At 44.3% G+C, this 22,504-nt stretch overlaps 1 protein-coding gene across 1 annotated transcript in view; it reads right to left on the bottom strand.

The window, feature by feature from the left end:
- Positions 1 to 22,504, bottom strand: part of LOC115150137 (plexin-B1-like) — a 188,380-nt gene that overhangs the window by 57,919 nt on the left and 107,957 nt on the right. The window contains 4 exon segments of the mRNA XM_029693098.1: positions 261 to 389; positions 7,816 to 7,998; positions 10,734 to 11,892; positions 12,107 to 12,199. Coding sequence (XP_029548958.1) covers positions 261 to 389; positions 7,816 to 7,998; positions 10,734 to 11,882 — 1,461 coding nt within the window. The 5' untranslated portion in view covers positions 11,883 to 11,892; positions 12,107 to 12,199.

Raw genomic sequence — 22,504 nt, 5'->3', positions numbered from 1 at the left:
ATAAAGCAATGTGGTGAAAATGTTGCAGAGTCTATGAGGACTTTGCATGGAGCCATTACTATAAACTGAACCTCGTCTCAATAGAGCCGTGGACGACTTGACCACTGTGCCGGTGTGAAGGGAAGAAATTAAAGTTGTTGTGTTGGTAGTGTACTGTTGGTGTCAGAAGTGGGATTCATGTGTGACAAACTGCCAATGAGCAGAGCAGTTGGCAGGACAGCACCAACAAATAGATCTAGGACCAGGCTAGTGTACTGTACCATGGTGGACGTCATGATGAAAAGGTGCTCCTCAGACTGATCCAGGAGCAGGTCAGAGCTGATGGCCGCGTTGGCCTGGATGGAGATGACGGCGTACTCCTCCACCTCACCGTTAGGGCCCAGAAACACCTGGAAAACAAACATTCAAATAGTTAAGAAACCTATTAGGTACATTTCATTGAAGCAAACAGATAAAGGAGTACAGAACTAGGGTCACTCGTATGAAAAGAAAACATGCACACATTGCTCCAATAGGGTTAGCCAACTTTAGGGAATTGTAAAGTGGGATCATTATTTTAATTTTATTTAACCTTTATTTAACTAGGCAAGTCAGTTAAAAACAAATTCTTATTTACAATGACGGCCTACACTGGCCAAACCCAGACCACACTGGGCCAAATTGTGCACCACCCTATGGGACTCCCACTCACGGCCGGTTGTGATACAGCCTGGATTCGAACCAGGGTGTCTGTAGTGCTGCCTCTAGCACTGAGACGCAGTGCCTTAGACCGCTGTGCCACTTGGGAGCCCAATCATTAGCGAGGATCGCTACAATATTATAGAATCTATAGATTATATTTGTAAAAATCTATCAGAAACTCTATTTGAGTGTGTTATATAAAATGTTTCAATTGCAACACCTACAAATGATCCCTTATCAGAAACATCTGTTTAATTTGTTTTCCCAAATACCCACTCAACATACTCCTAGTTCTAGAATTCACCAGCCAGGGAGACAAATAGCATGGTCAGTTCAATTTAGCCACTAGGAAAAACAATCATGCTAAATAGAATTACGTTGGTGTTTGAGTTTAAATGGTAAAACATCATCAGTCTTCTGAAAGCATAGAAAGATGGACGGTTCTGTTTGGATGATTTGGGATGCCAATCTAAATGTTTGTCTTGAGAAGGTCAACTGGCTACACAGTTTAGTTTGTGGCAATTAGATGTTGTTCACTCAGTCATCTCCCTCACTCTCTCTTTCCAATATGTGTTTATTTTTTATTTTCATTTGACCTTTATTTAACTAGGCAAGACAGTTAAGAACAAATTCTTATTGTCAATGATGGCCTAGGAACAGTGGGTTAACTGCCTTGTTCAGGGGGAGAACGAAAGATTTTTACCTTGTCAGCTCGGGGATTCAATCTTGCAACCTTTCGGTTACTAATCCAACGCTCTAACCACTAGGCTACCTGCCGCCCGTGTGTGTGTGTGTGTGTGTGTGTGTGTGTGTGTGTGTGTGTGTGTGTGTGTGTGTGTGTGTGTGTGTGTGAGCCTACACGTGTGCGCGCATGCAACTGTTGCAATATTATTTCAATCCGTATGTATATTTCTTCAAAATACGCAGAGATTTGCCTTGGCATTCCATGAAAAGAAAGTCCAATACAATGTGTCGAAGCCCAACGCTTTCTCCCCTTTGAAGAGGGAGAATCTAATTTAAAATAGCTTGTTTCATGTCTGGCAACCCGTCTGGCCTGTCTGTTCTGTGGAGTTACCATGTTAGGGGACTAATAGTTCTTTAGTGTGGGCTAAATGGCTGTTATAAAGAGCCTGGACAGTCTAAGACTGATGAACGATGGAATAAAAATACAGCTGGGTGATTCTCACGAAAACAGTTTTAAAAGGTCTGCAGCAAATTCAGTTACAAAACCATGATGCATCTGCAAAAATCAACTATCATTCTTAAGACTAAAATGTCTAGTTTTTGAGAAAGTATCTTATTTTACCCAGAATTGTGTACATTTTCACCCAAAATTCTCATTACCGAAATGCCTTCGGATTAAATTCTCGGGTTACGTTTTACAAATTTACGTTAGAAAAACCTAACTAATTTCAATAAAACTGTAACGCCCTGGCCATAGAGAGGGGTTTTTGTTCTTTATTTTGGTTAGGCCAGGGTGTTACATTGGGTGGGCGTTCTATGTTCCTTTTTCTATGTTTTTGTATTTCTTTGTTTTGGGCCGTGTGTGTGGCTCCCAATCAGGCACAGCTGAAGCTCGTTGTTGCTGATTGGGAGTCACACATAAGGAGCATGTTTTTCCTTTGGGTTTTGTGGGTAATTGTTTCTGTTCAGTGTGTTTCCTGTCAGTACTGGTCGGCTGTCGGTTTTCCTGTTTTCCTGTTTTTTTGTATAGTGTTCTCTTTGTTTGAATTAAATGTCAAGATGAACACTAACTCCGCTGCACCTTGGTCTTCTTCCGACGACAGCCCTTACAAAATATTTTGGTGTAGTTTCATGTTCCTGTAAAATAAAAAATGTATTTACCCATGATGCATTCAAATAATCAAAGCTTGATGAGTTGGTTATTTGAATAAGCGGTGTAGTGCAAGATCAAAAACCAAAATGTGCACCCAGGGGGTGCACTAAATACCTCTTTCACTGCTAATTCACCTAGCAGGTGTCAGTCATGTGCAGACCTTGGTTCAAATACATGGGTATTTAGGTATTTGTTATTTAAAATAATGTGGTGCCGAATAAACTACTTCATTTAAAAGTATTAGAAAATATTTAATTAATTTCCTATTAATAGCTTACTATTTGAAACTATTTTCAAATACATTATTTCAAATACCCCTAGGACCAAACAGACCAGGGTTAAAATGCATGGGAGTATTTCATATTTTTTTAATGAAAAATACACTTGTCGATGTATTTGAGTATTTTTAAATACATGCCAATACTTTGTAAGTGTATTCCCAAATACATCCCAATACATATATTTTTTGAAACTACGTAACAATACTTAGTAATTGAAATAGTATTTGAACCAGCTCTGATCATGTGCTGTAATATGCTACGTCTCAGAGGCATACTGTATATAGTCTGGGACTACAGGAAGGACAGTAGCAACAATGAGTGACAGAGTCCTCATACACGCATCTGGTGACCGTGACATTCACACAATTTGGTAGTGTGTATGCATGTGTGTATGTGTGTATGCGTGCGTGTATGTGTGTATGCGTATGTGTGTATGCGTGCATACGTATGTGTGTGTATGCATATGTATGTATGCATGCATGATAGTCTATGGAAAGAGAATAGGGCATTCTATTTAGAACTCTGCTGTCTTTGCCATCTATTTGCCAGTCAGTGACGACTGTGCCCTGAACACACACACTGTGTGAGACTCAAACACAAAACCCTGAGTCATGGAGTCCTAGTTAGCCAGACATCATGAAGAATGGCCACATTGGCCAGTGGTGTTGTTATGTGGTCAGTGTGTAAAAATATTGTTAAAGGGTGTCATTGTGCTCCCCTCCCTGCTCTGCTCCACCCCAGTCACAACCGCAATGCAGCCATTGACAAAAATGAAACAAAGTGCAAATTGTTAGCGCTAGTCACTACTCCCAGTGAGAGTCTGGGAGTGAGAGAACTCGCTGTTACTAAGAACTCGCTATGCCTAAATACTCTGATGCGGCGTCCTTGTCATCGCTGACAGGTGAACGGACTGGATGGAGTTAAACTACTGAGATGTCCCCTATGAGCCCCCGCCACATCACCCACTCAAACTCCCATGTCTGGGTGATATAAACTCAACCCTTGGCACTAATGCATTTCAAGGCCATATTTGAAGTGGGTTGTTTTTGTATTTTCCCAAGCCCTCTATGTGTAGCACTACCATGTTATGTTAACCCAAGCCCTCTATGTGTAGCACTACCATGTTATGTTAACCCAAGCCCTCTATGTGTAGCACTACCATGTTATGTTAACCCAAGCCCTCTATGTGTAGCACTACCATGTTATGTTAACCCAAGCCCTCTATGTGTAGCACTACCATGTTATGTTAACCCAAGCCCTCTATGTGTAGCACTACCATGTTATGTTAACCCAAGCCCTCTATGTGTAGCACTACCATGTTATGTTAACCCAAGCCCTCTATGTTTAGCACTACCATGTTATGTTAACCCAAGCCCTCTATGTTTAGCACTACCATGTTATGTTAACCCAAGCCCTCTATGTGTAGCACTACCATGTTATGTTAACCCAAGCCCTCTATGTTTAGCACTACCATGTTATGTTAACCCAAGCCCTCTATGTGTAGCACTACCATGTTATGTTAACCCAAGCCCTCTATGTTTAGCACTACCATGTTATGTTAACCCAAGCCCTCTATGTTTAGCACTACCATGTTATGTTAACCCAAGCCCTCTATGTGTAGCACTACCATGTTATGTTAACCCAAGCCCTTTATGTTTAGCACTACCATGTTATGTTAACCCAAGCCCTCTATGTGTAGCACTACCATGTTATGTTAACCCAAGCCCTTTATGTTTAGCACTACCATGTTATGTTAACCCAAGCCCTCTATGTGTAGCACTACCATGTTATGTTAACCCAAGCCCTCTATGTGTAGCACTACCATGTTATGTTAACCCAAGCCCTTTATGTTTAGCACTACCATGTTATGTTAACCCAAGCCCTCTATGTGTAGCACTACCATGTTATGTTAACCCAAGCCCTTTATGTTTAGCACTACCATGTTATGTTAACCCAAGCCCTCTATGTGTAGCACTACCATGTTATGTTAACCCAAGCCCTTTATGTTTAGCACTACCATGTTATGTTAACCCAAGCCCTCTATGTGTAGCACTACCATGTTATGTTAACCCAAGCCCTCTATGTGTAGCACTACCATGTTATGTTAACCCAAGCCCTTTATGTTTAGCACTACCATGTTATGTTAACCCAAGCCCTCTATGTGTAGCACTACCATGTTATGTTAACCCAAGCCCTTTATGTTTAGCACTACCATGTTATGTTAACCCAAGCCCTCTATGTGTAGCACTACCATGTTATGTTAACCCAAGCCCTTTATGTTTAGCACTACCATGTTATGTTAACCCAAGCCCTCTATGTGTAGCACTACCATGTTATGTTAACCCAAGCCCTCTATGTGTAGCACTACCATGTTATGTTAACCCAAGCCCTCTATGTGTAGCACTACCATGTTATGTTAACCCAAGCCCTTTATGTTTAGCACTACCATGTTATGTTAACCCAAGCCCTCTATGTGTAGCACTACCATGTTATGTTAACCCAAGCCCTTTATGTTTAGCACTACCATGTTATGTTAACCCAAGCCCTCTATGTGTAGCACTACCATGTTATGTTAACCCAAGCCCTTTATGTTTAGCACTACCATGTTATGTTAACCCAAGCCCTCTATGTGTAGCACTACCATGTTATGTTAACCCAAGCCCTCTATGTTTAGCACTACCATGTTATGTTAACCCAAGCCCTCTATGTTTAGCACTACCATGTTATGTTAACCCAAGCCCTTTATGTTTAGCACTACCATGTTATGTTAACCCAAGCCCTCTATGTGTAGCACTACCATGTTATGTTAACCCAAGCCCTCTATGTGTAGCACTACCATGTTATGTTAACCCAAGCCCTTTATGTGTAGCACTACCATGTTATGTTAACCCAAGCCCTCTATGTGTAGCACTACCATGTTATGTTAACCCAAGCCCTCTATGTTTAGCACTACCATGTTATGTTAACCCAAGCCCTCTATGTGTAGCACTACCATGTTATGTTAACCCAAGCCCTCTATGTGTAGCACTACCATGTTATGTTAACCCAAGCCCTCTATGTGTAGCACTACCATGTTATGTTAACCCAAGCCCTCTATGTGTAGCACTACCATGTTATGTTAACCCAAGCCCTCTATGTTTAGCACTACCATGTTATGTTAACCCAAGCCCTCTATGTGTAGCACTACCATGTTATGTTAACCCAAAGGTGTGTTATCCCCTTTGGGTTTTCCACCTCTCTTATTTGCACAGGGTGTCGTCTACATCGGAGGCCGGTACAGGGTGTCGTCTACATCGGAGGCCGGTACAGGGTGTCGTTTATATCAGAGGCCGGTACAGGGTGTCGTCTACATCGGAGGCCGGTACAGGGTGTCGTCTACATCGGAGGCCGGTACAGGGTGTCGTCTACATCGGAGGCCGGTACAGGGTGTCGTCTACATCGGAGGCCGGTACAGGGTGTCGTCTACATCGGAGGCCGGTACAGGGTGTCGTCCACATCGGAGGCCGGTACAGGGTGTCGTCTACATCGGAGGCCGGTACAGGGTGTCGTCTACATCGGAGGCCGGTACAGGGTGTCGTCTACATCGGAGGCCGGTACAGGGTGTCGTCTACATCTGAGACCGGTACAGGGTGTCGTCTACATCGGAGGACGGTACAGGGTGTCGTCTACATCGGAGTCCGGTACAGGGTGTCGTCTACATCGGAGGCCGGTACAGGGTGTCGTCTACATCGGAGGCCGGTACAGGGTGTCGTCTACATCGGAGGCCGGTACAGGGTGTCGTCTACATCGGAGGACGGTACAGTGGATGTAGGAATATCCCTTCTCGTGTGTATGATTAATAGTGTCAGTCTACGCTGCCCTTCTTCTATCAGTGCACTGGTTCATGTTGGACCAACGCTGCCTTTCTCTGTTGTGGTTTACAAACAATACAGGAATACGTCTTACGAAACAGGACAAAAAAATAAATCAAGATGGGAAAGAAAGCAAGCGGTGAAAAAAATATATAAGAACAGCCAAAGAAAAGAGAGAAAGAGCAGAATTCTCATTGTCGTTAACAGTACATGTGTTATCTGGCACGTCCAGGGAAAAGCAAACACACCCAGAGCCACTTAAGGACAGATGCATTAGTTAGTTACCTGGTCCGGTTGGTCCGGTTTGCTCTAGCTATTATTTCTGGAATGTTGACTTCGGTCTGCGCTACTATGGAAGGGTAAAATGTCTGATCTCTTGCATATGTACTTGTTTGTCTGTCTGGCTAGTTTTCTGTGAATATCTGTCTAGGTCTACGTAGAGGCTGAGCTGAGGTTATTCAGGGATGATCAAAGGCTCACTTAATGCAATGGAATGTACTGAAATGGGCCGTATACAAAATGTACTGTATAACATACAAGACACAGAAACAACCAGCAGAGAACAAGTCCAGCCAGGTCCTGTTTTGAAGGTGTACAACATATTGAGGACACCTTCCTAATATTGAGTTGCTCCCCCATTTGCCTTCAAAACAGCCTCAATTCGTCTGGACATGGACTCTACAAGGTGTCGAAAGTGTTCCACAGGGATGCTGGCCCATTTTGACTCCATTGCTTCCTACAGTGGTGTCAAGTTGGCTGGATGTCCTTTGGGTGGTGGACCATTCTTAATACACACAGGAAACTGTCGACCGTGAAAAACACAGCAGCTTTGCAGTTCTTGACACAAACCAGTGCGCCTGGCACCTACCACCATACCCCGTTCAAAGGCGCTTACATTTTTTGTCTTGCCCATTCACCCTCTGAATGGCACACATCACAATCCATGTCTCAATTTTCTCAAGGCATAAAAATCCTTCTTTAACTTGTCTCCGCACCTTCACTTACACTGATTGAAGTGGATTTAATAGGTGACATCCATAAGTGATCACAGCTTTCACCTGGATTCACCTGGTCAGTCTACATCATGGAATGAGCAGGTGTCCTTAATGTTTTGTACACTCAATATAAATCGCTCCATTAGTTTTATCATCTCGATTGTCTCTACCTTGCGCAGGTTTCCCTTGGAATCCCCCAGGAAGGCGATTGTATGTCCCGCCCTCACGCTGACGGCCACAGCGGTGAGACGGGCGGTTGGGCTGTCCAATATGGGCTCGGCTTCCACAGCCACCCGGCTGGCCATTGGACTGGGGGTGTGGTCTGAACCACATGGGTAGGCATCCAGGGTGTTCTATAGTTCAAGAGGGAAATAATTAGAAAATTGATTTAATTTAGAGATGTATGGACACAGTTTATTAAAGTAGGTGCAATTTATCAACTTCATTATGATAAATATTACCAGCTTATGAGTTCCTGCAACAAAAAACAATAGGGGTCAAGTAATAAACATTGGGATCCAACACTGTTGATAGGTACGTGTGTTGATGGTTTTATGTGGTGTTGGTGTATTGTTACTATTTGTAACAGAGTTTATGTTCACGGAACTAGAGCTAGCCTAGCATTAGCACATCTCCCATCCCTCCATCTTCCTCCCTCTCACACACCTACTCCATCTCCCTCCCTCACACACACACACTCCCTCCCTCACACACACACACACACACACTCCCTCCCTCCCTCCCTCCCTCCCTCCCTCTCACACACCCACTCCATCTATCTCCCTCCCTCTCACACACCCACTCCATCTATCTCCCTCCCTCTCACACACACCCACTCCATCTATCTCCCTCCCTCTCACACACACCCACTCCATCTATCTCCCTCCCTCTCACACACCCCCACTCCATCTATCTCCCTCCCTCTCACACACCCACTCCATCTATCTCCCTCCCTCTCACACGCCCACTCCATCTATCTCCCTCCCTCTCACACGCCCACTCCATCTATCTCCCTCCCTCTCACACGCCCACTCCATCTATCTCCCTCCCTCTCACACGCCCACTCCATCTATCTCCCTCCCTCTCACACGCCCACTCCATCTATCTCCCTCCCTCTCACACGCCCACTCCATCTATCTCCCTCCCTCTCACACGCCCACTCCATCTATCTCCCTCCCTCTCACACGCCCACTCCATCTATCTCCCTCCCTCTCAACTCTCACACGCCCACTCCATCTATCTCCCTCCCTCTCACACGCCCACTCCATCCATCTCCCTCCCTCTCACACGCCCACTCCATCTATCTCCCTCCCTCTCACACGCCCACTCCATCCATCCATCCATCCATCCATCCATCTCCCTCCCAATTCAATTCAAGGGGCTTTATTGACATGGGAAACATATGTTAACATTGCCAAAGCAAGTGAAGGAGATAATAAACAAAAGTGAAATAAACAATAAAAATGAACAGCAAACATTACACACAGTTCCAAAAGAATTTTGACAATACAAATGACATGTTATGTTTATATACAGTGTTCTAACAAATGTACAAATGGTTAAAGTACCAAAAGGAAAATAAATTAGCATAAATATGGGTTGTATTTACAACCATAAAAGGCAATGGGTTCTATAACTGATTCAAGTATTTTTAGCCAGATCCTAATTAGTATGTTGAAGTTAATGTTCCTTTTGATGGCATAGAATGCCCTTCTTGCCTTGTCTCAGATCGTTCACAGCTTTGTGGAAGTTACCTGTGGTGGTGATGTTTAGGCCTCCCTCTCACACACCCACTTCGTCTCTCTCACACACACACACACGTTTCTCCTCATTTCCTCTCTCTTCCTCCCTGTCCCGTCTGCTTCCCTGTTGCAATCTCTCTCGTTCCGGTCTCAGCGGTGGGTGACTTTATCCATCCTTGTCAGTCCTGGTTAAATGTGGCCCTCTCACTAAGGCTAATGTTACGATCGATCCCCCCCCTTACAATCCTATTACATTATCCTACTGTGTCCCAAATGGCACCCTATTCCCTTTGTAGTGCACTACTTTTGGAAGGGCCCATAGGGCTCTGGTCAAAAACAGTGCAATAAATAGGGAATAGGGTGCCATTTGGGACACAGCCCCACCAAACTAATGTTCCCCGACCCCATCGGAAGGTAAACAGCATTCAGGGGTCAGAGGTTAACACCTCTTCTGTGTCTTCTATGGGGTGTATCATTAAATACACTGTGGCTCAGTGCCCACCCACTGAAGTCGGAGCGGTAGTCGTACACACACACACAACAGGGTCATTACGAGAAAGTAATCTAATTTAATTCCACAAATAGAAGGATTACATTTGTCCGTACTAAAATATCAAATTTAATTGAATTTCTAACATGGAGGTCACGTCGCAGAAGCTGAATGACCCTGGAAGCAACCAATCTAGTAGTAGAATTACAGTAAATCCTAAAGACATTCTGACTTGGTAAGAAACAACATCTTTATCGGTATATGTAGATTAAACGCAGTTCCACTATTTTACAGTCCCCTATTTGCCTGGTAACTTAAAAGATGGTGACAGCATACATGGTATATTATCATCACTTCATAATAGTCTAATTCTACCACTAGATTTAAGTAGCTTTATGTATCAATTGCATGCCATGTAATTTCCTAATAATTTGTCCTGTCCAGCTGAACAGGACAAATACATAAAGCAGTAGCAGACGATAAAACAAGGATCATGCTGCTTACCATTTGGCATCCAAATAGTTACAAAATGTTAGATTTTTAGAAGCAAGCACTGGAAGGTACCCACTGTTGCCCCATGACTACCTCATACTAGGTAGCCTAAATAGCAGCAATAAAAGGATTGTAAACTAAAGTGCTAAAATTAGGCAAGCAGTGTTCAAATACTATTCTAAATCATTTCCAATACTTCACCGAGGCTCGATTGGAACTAACAAAATAGTCGCAAAACGGCAAAGCCTGTCCATCTGGCACTTCAGACAGGTTAAAGCAAACGCTAAAAGATTTAGAAAGATTTCAAACACAATTTGAACCCAGGACTGAATAAAATAAGGACCTGGCAAGTCAATCTACTCACCGACGGCAGGTTGGCGCAGTTGGATTTGACTTCGTACTCGATGTAGGCCGCCTCCCCCCCTCCCTCGGCACGGCCGAACTGCGTGTAGCACAGGTCCCTGGTGGAGTTGATCCTCTGGTCCAGATCGTCCAGGTTAAACATGCAGAGAGCCGAGTCCTCACTGGGCCGTGTGGACGAGGTCTGATGGGTGGAGAACACCCCCAGGAGCACCTCGGCCTGCCCAGCTTCGCCCCCACTGCCCCTGGGTGGTAGACCAAGGCGGACAGCCTGGAGCAGGTTGTAGCTCTTACCGGCCGCCGAGCGACAGGCCAGAGGAACTTCCACATACGAGTAGTAGGCCTGGTCATCCAGGCAGACGCGCGACACGTAGGTACGGTACTCGCGCGACTGGGACTTAAGGTCACGCCGGTAGAAAAGGAAGTAGACGTGCTGGCGCTGGGCAAAGGAGGCCACAAAGTGGTGGTCGTACTCCGAGAGGCGGCCCGCCACCGATAGCTTTGCAGTTTCTTCGTAGGAAAAGATGGGCTCCTGGGCTAGGTTGCGCGTGGAGATGGGTGGGTGGCTGCTGGTGTAGCCGCGACCCACAAAGAGCACGGGCTGGCGGTCAGGGCGGGAGCGCACCACCAGGCCCACCGTGCTCACGTTGGGGTGGTTGGCTGCCACGTACTGCGTGTCCACAGGCCGCTCGGCTGAGAACAGCACTGTACCCACAGAGTCTAAACTCCGCTTCTGGCAGATGCCCTGGTTGATGCTGCCACATGTGATCAGTTCCATAGAATAGGGGTCCACCAGCAGGAGCTTGTTGTGGTTGCTGGTGGGCCGCGCCTGTGGGCAGTTGCCCTCGGTGACGGGTGGCAGGCACTCACGGCTGTCCGTCACGGGTCCGGTGTCGAACTGGAGCTCGGCGGTCAGGTGGCGGTCCAGCTGGAAGAGGCGGTCCTGCGCCCCCACGTAGACACGTCCCACCACAGGGTCCGGGTGCAGGGTCATGTGCTCAAAGAGGGTGTCGTTGCGGGTAAAGGTGGGGTAGGGGGAGGAGGCCCAGGCCAGGCCATAGGAGGGCCAGCCGGCAGCTAGCAGCAGCAACAGTACTGGAGCTGGGACCGCCACCGGGACTGAGAAACCACGTCGCACCTTCCCCGGAGGCATGGCAACCAATCTGGCAACCCAGGAGAGAAAGCAAGGGATTCACACACTTCACAACCTAGATAGATAACATACTGTATATAGTTATGAGAAACATGAATATTCACGTCCTTTAACTTCAAGTCACTAATGGTAAACTATACATTTATGAACAAAACAAGCCACCAAATATACTGATAAACTACAGCTTATACCTAGATTAATGAATCAGAAAATGTTCCCCTCACCATTTGTTTCCAACAATGTGTTACAGAGGCATGTCACCCCTTGACCTCCCAGCAGCTTGGTTTGGTTAAAAACACCTCTCCTATGGCACCAATCTGTAAAACAAAGAGACAAACGGTTAATATCTCTGTAAACCAAGGAACACCAGTTCCAAGTGCAACTCGAAACCAATAACGCACTTTTACCACATAAAATGGTACAATCAAGCCACACGTCAAAAAACATTTCCCTCGTCAGCGCATTTTCATGACAAATTGGGGAAAAAATCTCAAATTCGGCATGCAAAAGTCCAAATTACCCCCTAATATCACAAAAACAACATGCATTGTGTACGTTGCATTGCCCAAACACCTCGTGTTAGCAACAAGTGTTAACACCAACACTAGAGTTAGCATGTTTCTTACTGAACAAATTCCTTCCTAATGCAAACACAAACGTAATGCAGAAATAATGAGTCATTTAATCCTACTCCCGATGTTACACACGTGACCAACCAGGGTTCGTCTCCAGCGCTTTACCTGAATGAATGATCCAAAAGCCGAGACGTCTTGGGTAAATCTCATGTCTCATTCCAAACCACCTCTATCACAATACTATAGTTGTGCACTGTGTGTTGTCTTGATAGTCCGTTTGACTAAATGGAGATCATTGGAAGGCATTCCCATTGAAATGCAAGTCAGACCTGCCTTTGCTCAGCAACATCGTTTTCACTGGCCTGGGAAGCCCTTCTTAGCACAAGCCAGGTCAAGTAGTGTCACACAGAGAAACTTCAGTACACCTACTTTCAGCCCTCCCCATTGCTAGGCTCCGAGGCAAAAACACTTCATTTGAGCACAGTCACTAACACCCCTGGACACTTACCACAGTCATTCCTGGCACCAACAGACAGTCTGTCTTAAATGGCACCCTATTCCCCATTTAGTGTACTACTTTTGACCATAGGGCACTGGTCAAAAGTAGTGCACTATATAGGGAATAGGGTGCCATTTGGGACACATCCTATCTCTACTTCTCCCTCTCCATTAACTGACGGCACCAGAGGCAAAGTCTCTCTTGATTGATGCGTTAGTGAAAATTACCAGAACATTCAAAACATGCAATCCAAACATTGAGTCGGGATTCGGAAGGAAGATAAGAGACTGACAAACACGAGCCAAAATACAGACCCTCCCCTTTGACCTGGCGAAAGAACAACAAGAACCACAGTAGAACCAATAGAATCGCTGTAGAAGAACAAACCCTGCCCACCTGGCACTCCAGGCAGGCTAAAGCAAACGCTAAAAGTATTTGAAAGATTTCATATGGCATTTGAGTCCAGGCTTGTTTGTGGGCGTGACTCCTGTTTGACTTGGAAATTACTTCCTTTTCCTGAAGCAATAATCCAATCAGGCTAAACTTAATTCCACGTTTTTTTGATATACGGGAACAGATGAATGGAGTGGTGATTAAATTCTCGTAGTCAGCTATCGAAATCTGATTTCTGCTCCAGGGGAAGTCATTTTTTTTGTCGCTTTAGCCGGCGGGTTAGGTATCACTGTGTGAAAGGAGAGAGGTGAGGAATTGTGTGCTTGTAATTGGTTTATCTGTAATGTTTCATTCACCTTAGTGTAATAATGGAGTATTCCTTTCCCCTCCGTCTCTCTGCTGAATAGAGTGGACACAGAAGCTAATGCACTAGATTCCTATGGTCAAGCTGTGCAGACTGAACAGAGTATACAGTATCTAAGCCTATCACCAAAGTAAAGCTGCGGACCAAGCCTATTTGTGTAGAGCCTATGAACAGTGGCAAAAAAAGTATGTGAACTCCTTGAAATTACTTGGATTTCTGCATAAATCGGTCATCAAATTTGATCTTCATCTAAGCCACAACAATAGACAAACAGTGTGCTTAAACTAAACACAGAAATTGTATTTTTTGTCTATATTGAATACATAATTTAAATATTCACAGTGTAGGTTGGAAAAAGTATGTGAACCCCTAGGCTAATGACTTCTCCAAAAGCTAATTGTAGTCAGGAGTCAGCTAACATGGAGTCCAATCAATGAGACGAGATTGGAGATATTGGTTAGAGCTGCCCTGCCCTATAAAAAACACTCACAAAATTTGAGTTTGCTATTCACAAGAAGCATTGCCTGATGTGAACCATGCCTCGAACAAAAGAGATCTCAGAAGACCTAATATAAAGAATTGTTGACTTGCATAAAGCTGGAAAGGGTTACAAAAGTATCTCTAAAAGCCTTGATGTTCAGCAGTCCACATTAATACAAATTGTCTTGCTACTCTCCCTAGGAGATGCCATCCTGCAAAGATGACTGCAAGAGCACAGCGCAGAATGCTCCTTGAGGTTAAGAAGAATCCTAGAGTGTCAGCTAAAGAGACAGAAATCTCTGGAACATGTTAACATCTTGGTTGATGAGTCCATGATACGGAAGAAGCCACTGCTGTCCAAAAAAAACAACATTGCTGCAAGTCTGAAGTTTGCAAAAGTGCACCTGGATGTTCCACAGCGCTACTGGCAAAATATTCAGTGGACAGATGAAACTACAGTTGAGTTGTTTGGAAGGAACACACAACACTATGTGGAGAAAAAAAGGCACTGCACACCAACATCAAAACCTCATCCCAACTGTAAAGTATGGTGCAGGGAGCGTCATGGTTTAGGGCTGCTTTGCTGCCTCAGGGCCTGGACAGCTTGCTATCATCTATGGAAAAATGAATTCCCAAGTTTATCAAGACATTTTGCAGGAGAATGTTAGGCCATCTGTCCTCCAAATGAAGCTCAACAGAAGTTGGGTGACGCAATAGGACAACAACCCAAAACACAGAAGTAAATTAACAACAGAATGGCTTCAACAGAAGAAAATACGCCTTCTGGAGTGGTCCAGTCCTAGTCCTGACCTCAACCCGATTGAGATGCTGTGGCATAATCTCAAGAGAGCGGTTCACACCAGATATCCCAACAATATTGCTGAACTGAAACAGTTTTGTGAAGAGGAATGGTCCAAAATTCCTCCTGACCGTTGTGTAGGTCTGATCTGCAACTACAGAAAACGTTTGGTTGAGGTTATTGCTGCCAAAGGGTCAACCAGTTATTAAATCCAAGGGTTCACATACTTTTTCCACCCTGCACTGTGAATGATCAGATCAAATTTTATGACCAATTTCTGCAGAAATCCAGGTATTTCCAAAGGGTTCACATACTGTTTCTTGCCACTGTACATGCTTTTTTGTGTTTGTGAGATGTAGCTTAAATAGCCTCTATGGGTTTTCAATTTGCCATTCTCTCATTGGCCGTATGGCCCTTGGATACGGAAAGGTCGCCATGGATAAAGCCTGGATTTCAGGCATTGTGCCAATCGAGAAATAAGGGCCAGGAGACAAACCCTAATAGGTCCAGACAGGGTCCATTAACCAGGACAGGAGGAAGTCCACTGGTCTGGGCCAAGCTAAATGACCAGGCGACTATGGAGCATTCCTGGGAGGACTTCATCTGTTTAATGGAGTTGACTCCCACACACAACCACCATCTCATTCAAACCCAAATCATTTCCCCAACCGATAGGGGAGAGAGAGAGACACTGCAAGAGAGAGAGACCTAGAGACATTACCACAAACCAGTGCTCGCAAGCTTCAGTGCTCCCTGAGAACTGATGGAATGCGACTAATGATAAGCCACAAACGGAGGGAGCTAGAAAGAGAGCGAGAGAGGGGGTAGGGTAGCCATTAATTAAAGGGTCTACCCATAATGCCCCATTTGACAGCCACTCATTCACAGACCGGGGGGAGAGATGGAAGAATAGAGCAGGTTTCTAATTAGTGACCAATTACTGTTTACATAAAACACCCAAACAGTGGTCTGTGGAAAAAGGACTCCCACCCATCCCACTTTTTAATTTCTCTCAAACACACACACACACACTTGTAATAAACAGTCCTCCTCTGCACTTCAAACAAATAAACACACACTCATGCACACCCCCCCAACACACACACAGAGCATTCCTGGTCTGGGCAGAAAAGTGGGACTTACCAGATCTGGAGAGTGCAGTCGGCCATCTGCAGTCAGTCACTCCCCAACATCAACAAACAGTGTTTACAAAGGATGCTTTAGTGGCCTTAAGAAACTGTGTTCAATTACACAAACACTAAGGTCGATGTCCCCCTTCCACCCGTTTGCAGTGCAACTGTTACAGCGCGCGCACACACACACACACACACACACACACACACACACACACACACACACACACACACACACACACACTAGGCGGTATACCGTATATTGAGGTATTTGGCAAAAGCCACGGGATGGTTTTTCTACACCATCAATTTCTACATTTTAATATTTATTCGTACTTTTTAAGTAAATACCTGCAGTTAACTTGTACAATACGTTAGGAGATAAAGAAGATTGCATTTTTCACTTCACCGGTCACATCATTTGTAATTATGAAGATTACTGGTAGTCACCAGTCACATGTTTAGTTTACAAGTACACAATGACGAGATACTGGAGCCTTGAGTCACTCACTGGTGGGCAGCATGCACCAGGTGATCTAATTACACTATGGAATTCACTAAATGTTTGCCAGCTAGATATCTAATAACTAATAAGTTAACTGTCTAAAATGTGCTAAATGCTCTGCAGTTGTGCATTTGGTTTGCTGATTTAGTAGCTAGTTAGCTATCTAGCTAAGTGGATAGCTTCTTCCAAAATCAAGCATTCGCTTGTTAACAGCCGAGAACCCCCTCCTGGATCAAGAGCCTTGCTGGCTAATATTTGTTTTGTGCGTGCAACAAATTAAGTAGCATTTTTAGGTTACAGTGCATTCGGAAAGTATTCAGACCCCTCGACTTTGTCCACATTTTGTTAAGTTACAGGCTTATTCTAAGGCTTATTGTTTTTTCCCGCTCATCAATTTACACACAATACCCCATAAATGACAAAGCAAAAATAGTTTACAAAAGTTTACAAATGTATTAAAATGTATTCAACTGAAGTATGACATTTACATAAGTATTCAGACCCTTCACTCAGTACTTTGTTGAAGCACCTTTGGCAGCGATTACAGCCTTGAGTCTTCTTAGGTATGACACTACAAGCTTATTCTCTGCAGATTCTCTCAAGCTCTGTCAGGTTGGATGGGGAGGGTCCCTGCACAGCTATTTTCAGGTCTCTCCAGAGATGTTCAAATCGGGTTCAAGTCCGGGCTCTGGCTGGGCCACTCAAGGACATTCAGAGACTTGTCCCGAAGCCACTCCTGTGTTGTCTTGGCTGTGTGCTTAGAGTCGTTATCCTGTTGGAAGGTGAACCTTCACCCCAGTCTGAGGTCCTGAGCGCTCTGGAGCAGATTTTCATCAAGGTTCTCTCTGTACTTTGCTCCGTTCATCTTTCTCACTAGTCTCACAGTCCCTGCTGATGAAAAACATTCCAACAGCATGATGCTGCCACCACCATGCTTCACCGTAGGGACGGTATTCGCCAGGTGATGACCAGTACCAGGTTTCCTCCAGATGTGACGCTTGGCATTCAGGCCAGAGTTCAATCTTGGTTTCATCAGATCATCTTGCTTCTCATGGTCTGAGAGTCCTTTAGGTGCTTTTTGGCAAACTCCAAGCGGGCTGTCATGTGCCTTTTACTGAGGAGTGGCTTCCATCTGGCCACTCTATCATAAAGGCCTGATTGGTGGAGTGCTGCAGAGATTGTTGCCCTTCTGGAAGGTTTTCCCATCTCCAGAGGAGCTCTGCCAGAGTGACCATTGGGTTGTTGGTCACCATCCGAACCAAGGCCCTTCCCCCCGATTGCTCAGTTTGGCCAGGCGGCCAGCTATAGGAAGAGTCTTGGTGGTTCAAACTTCTTCCATTTAAGAATGATGGAGGCCACTGTTCTTGGGGACCTTCAATGCTGCAGAAATGTTTTGGTACAGTTCCCCAGATCTGTGCCTCACCACAATTCTGTCTCAGAGCTCTATAGACAATTCCTTCGACCTCATGGCTTGGTTTTTTCTCTGACATGCACTGTCAACTGTGGGACCCTATATAGACAGGTGTGTGTCTTTCCAAATCATGTCCAATCAATTGAATTTACCACAGGTGGACTCCAATCAAGTTGTAGAAACATCTCAAGGATGATCAATGGAAACAGGATGCACCGGAGTTCAATTTTGAGTCTCATAGCAAATGGTCTGAATACTTATGTAAAGTTTCTCGTTGTTGTCTTAAAACCTGTTTTTCGCTTTGTCATTATGGGATATTGTGTGTAGACTGATGAGGGAAAAAATTATTAGAATAAGACTAATGTAACAAAATGTGGAAAAAGTGAAGCGGTTTGAATACTTTCCGAATGCACTGTATGCCAGACAAATGTTCGCAATGCATTTGTTTGCATTTAGTTAGCATTCTCTATGGGATTTGACATGTACTTGATAACATTGCGAACCTTCGGATTACAGAGTATCAGTGGCGTTTGAAAAAAAAAGTGACGGTATTACCGAAAATCCCGGGATGGCACAAGGTCGGTATGAAGGTATGACAATCTGGATACAACCCAAGCCTAACGCACACACAGCAGTGATATACAAGCTGCTATAACCATTAGGGGAAACTGGTAAAGGCTAGCTGACGAGGGTCAGTGTGTTAAATAGGCAAAGCATCAAGTGGCGTGAGCGGGGAAATTACGGCATGGTAAGTCAGAGCCCCGGGTAAGCTCTGTGTGATCACGCCCCTGTGTTTTGATTGGGATATAAGACATGTCAGACGGAGACCTGTACAGCAGCTTCCATTTAGAAGGGACAAACTTATCAGGGGTGTGACTAAAGGGACGTGACTGAGTGGCATCCCAACCCAAACTCCTAACCCTGGGAGACCCCTAATAAGGGTCCAAGAAGATCACCTGGATACACCAACAAATGTTCCTAAAACCTCATCTGGAAGTCAAATAAAGTTCTGGGACACTTCCCCAGATGGTCCAAGGAGATCATCTGGGGGTCCAAGATGGTCACCTGGGACACTTCCCCAGATGGTCCAAGGAGGTCATCTGGGGGTCCAAGATGGTCACCTGAGATACTTCACCAGCAACGTATCCCTTCCAACTCAACATACTTTGGGATTCTTGGGTGTGAGACTACAGTAGATGATACAATTGTTCAGTGTCCTGCCGTATGCAGCATCTCACCAATGACGTTATCAAAACAACTCATATCTGTGACAGCATAAACCTAGTCACTGAGCAGGAGTATCATCGAGGACATCTTACCATTATTACTCATGAGTTTAATCTTTGACAGGCCATGATGTTTATTTTGAATGTAATTGCCCAGGTGTTAACGTGAATACCTTGTATGATGTCAGTGTTTGTGAGAAAAGTACTGTATAAGTTAACGACACTACTCTGTGTGCAGTTCAAGTAGCCTTTTCGTTATCAATGTGCTTCCATCCTTTCCTTCTACGACTAAACTGAGCTGAGCCATGTTACAATGGTGTGCTTTTTCTTTTGTGCATCAGACTTGACTCGTTCCAAAACTCTTGAAAGAGCCGAGTGGTGTTCCACCGTTTCATTTATAATATCAACATGTTACTCACCATCAGCTCATTTATAAAACACTATGAGAGATATTTCACTCTGAGTAAGTCATAACATTATCGTCTACAGAGGTATCAGGTTATCAATATCGCTCAATACAAGCTACAAAAGGCTAGAGATTGGCCAAGTTCCTGTATGTATATCTTTTGTTCAGTACAAGTTGTGTCAAGGCTTCTGACACAGCCTTTCCAGACTGAGTTGGGTCCCAATATAAGTGGTGTCCCACTAATAACTGTTCTCCTGCCTGCCTGTTGGTCCGACTGCTTGCATTGCTGACAAGAGGTTATTTATAGAGAAACCCCCAACAATGACCGCCGAACTGAAGAGAACACATTCCTCCTTGGTAACTCAGTTGATGAACTCTCAGAGGGAGATTACTGCCCGTGCGTTCTTCCAGAAAGTTATTATCTCCCGGTACAAGACTTAAAAAATTAACATGAAACTCACTCTGCGGAGACGGATTTTCATAATTAGCCCCTTTTAGGGAGACGTTTGTTCTAACAGTATTGGACATGTCCCACTGCTCTGAGGAGAGACACTTGTCACTAGGAGAGAAGATGGAAGTTCCCATGGCTATTAAACAAGTGTGACGAATATTCGGGTGACACAGAGGCTCGGTTGAGGGGATCCCCCCCATCTTTACGGGGGACAGATCTGGGCGTGACACATGAGAGCTTTGATCAAACTGCTGCTCCCTCTATGTTGAGTTCACAGAAGTTCATGTTCAAACAGAAAGAGCCTCAATGGTCCTTGACACTTCTCTAAACCAGCTAACCAGATGTTCATCTAGAAACTTATGAATTTGAGATCTCAAAATAGAAATGAAAACAAATCATTTATGTTGGGAGTGGGGACAGTTCAGGTGGGGACAGCCACATCTGAAATCAGATGCTGGGGTAGATAGTAAGCAGAGTGAGACAAACTGTCAATCAGAGGAGGTATTTAAATCTGATCCCAACAGCCGTCAGGAAGTGATGAAGTGTAGGCCTGACACTCATGGGAGTTTATCTCCACCCAAATAGAGACAGGTGGATTGAAAAGGATCTACTGTCTGTTACCACACCATAACAAGCCTGTCAGAGGATTCATCTGTGATTTAGCTGAGATCTCTCACACACATACACACTTGGGCCAACTCTTCTACCCCAAGTTTGGACATTGTTTGGGTATGAGAGGGTGTATTCCAGGGCTGTAAGTGTCCAGCCAGCTGTCTCCATAGAAATTGCATAGCGTAAGGGTTTTATTTGTCACTAAAACACCACAGCTCAGAATGGCCCCTAAGATTCAGTCTCTCTGACTTCATCTACACCAGAAATCAACTACAGTTGAAGTCGGAAGTTTACATACACTTCAACTTCAAAACTCGTCTTTCAACCACTCCACAAATGTCTTGTTAACAAACTATAGCTTTGGAAAGTCGGTAGGGAGGTACTCCCATCCAGACTCTAGGCGGTGAAGAAACTAACGTCCGAGGGCTTAGCGTTTGGCCGGAGCAAGGAGTCTGGGTAGCCAGGCAATGTGTATCATCTCTGACCATGCTTAGAATAATCAAATCACCTTTTATGTTTAGGAGATGTTATTACGGGTGTAGCGAAATGCTTGTGTTTCTTGCTCCAACAGTGCAGTAATATCTAACAATTCACAACAATACACACAACCTAAAATAATGGAATTAAGGAATACAGTTGAAGTTGGAAGTTTACATACACTTAGGTTGGAGTCATTAAAACTCGTTTTTCAACCACTCCACAAATGTTTTTGTTAACAAACTATAGTTTTGGCAAGTCAGTTAGGACATCTACTTTGTGCATGACATAAGTAATTTTTCCAACAATTGTTTACAGATTATTTCACTTATAATTCACTGTATCACAATTCGAGTGGGTCAGAAGTTTACATACACTAAGTTGACTGTGCCTTTAAACAGCTTGGAAAATTCCAGAAAATAATGTCATAGCTTTAGAAGCTTCTGATAGGGTAATTGACATCATTTGAGTCAATTGGAGGTGTGCCTGTGGATGTATTTCAAGACCTACCTTCAAACTCAGTGCCTCTTTGCTTGACATCATGGGAAAATCAAAAGAAATCAGCCAAGACATCAGAAAAAAACTGTAGACCTCCACAAGTCTGGTTCATCCTTGGGAGCAATTTCCAAACGCCTGAAGGTACCACGTTCATCTGTACAAACAATAGTACGCAAGTATAAATACCATGGGACCACGCAGCCGTCATACTGCTCAGGAAGGAGACACGTTCTGTCTCCTAGAGATGAATGTAAATCAATCCCAGAACAACAGCAAAGGACCTTGTGAAGATGCTGGAGAAAACAGGTACAAAAGTATCTATATCCACAGTAAAACAAGTCCTATATCGACATAACCTGAAAGGCTGCTCAGCAAGGGAGAAGCCACTGCTCCAAAACTGGCAAAAAAAAGCCAGACTACGGTTTGCAACTGCATATGGGGACAAAGATCGTACTTTTTGAGAAATGTCCTCTGGTCTGATGAAACAAAAATAGAACTGTTTGGCCATAATGACCATTGTTATGTTTGAAGGGAAAAGGGGGAGGCTTGCAAACCGAAGAACACCATCCCAACTGTGAAGCACGGGGGTGGCAGCATCATGTTGTGTGCGTGTGCTTTGCCGCACGAGGGACTGGTGTACTTCACAAAATAGATGGCATTATGAGGTAGGACAATTATGTGGATATATTGAAGAAACATCTCAAGATATCAGTCAGGAAGTTAAAGTCTGGTCGCAAATGGGTCTTCAAAATGGACAATGACCCCAAGCATACTTCCAAAGTTGTGGCAAAAT

This window comes from Salmo trutta, chromosome 16 (genome assembly GCF_901001165.1).
Source record: "Salmo trutta chromosome 16, fSalTru1.1, whole genome shotgun sequence".
NCBI lineage: Eukaryota > Metazoa > Chordata > Actinopteri > Salmoniformes > Salmonidae > Salmo > Salmo trutta.
Note: the sequence above shows the minus strand (reverse complement) of the source record. Positions and strands in the feature narration are given on the sequence as shown.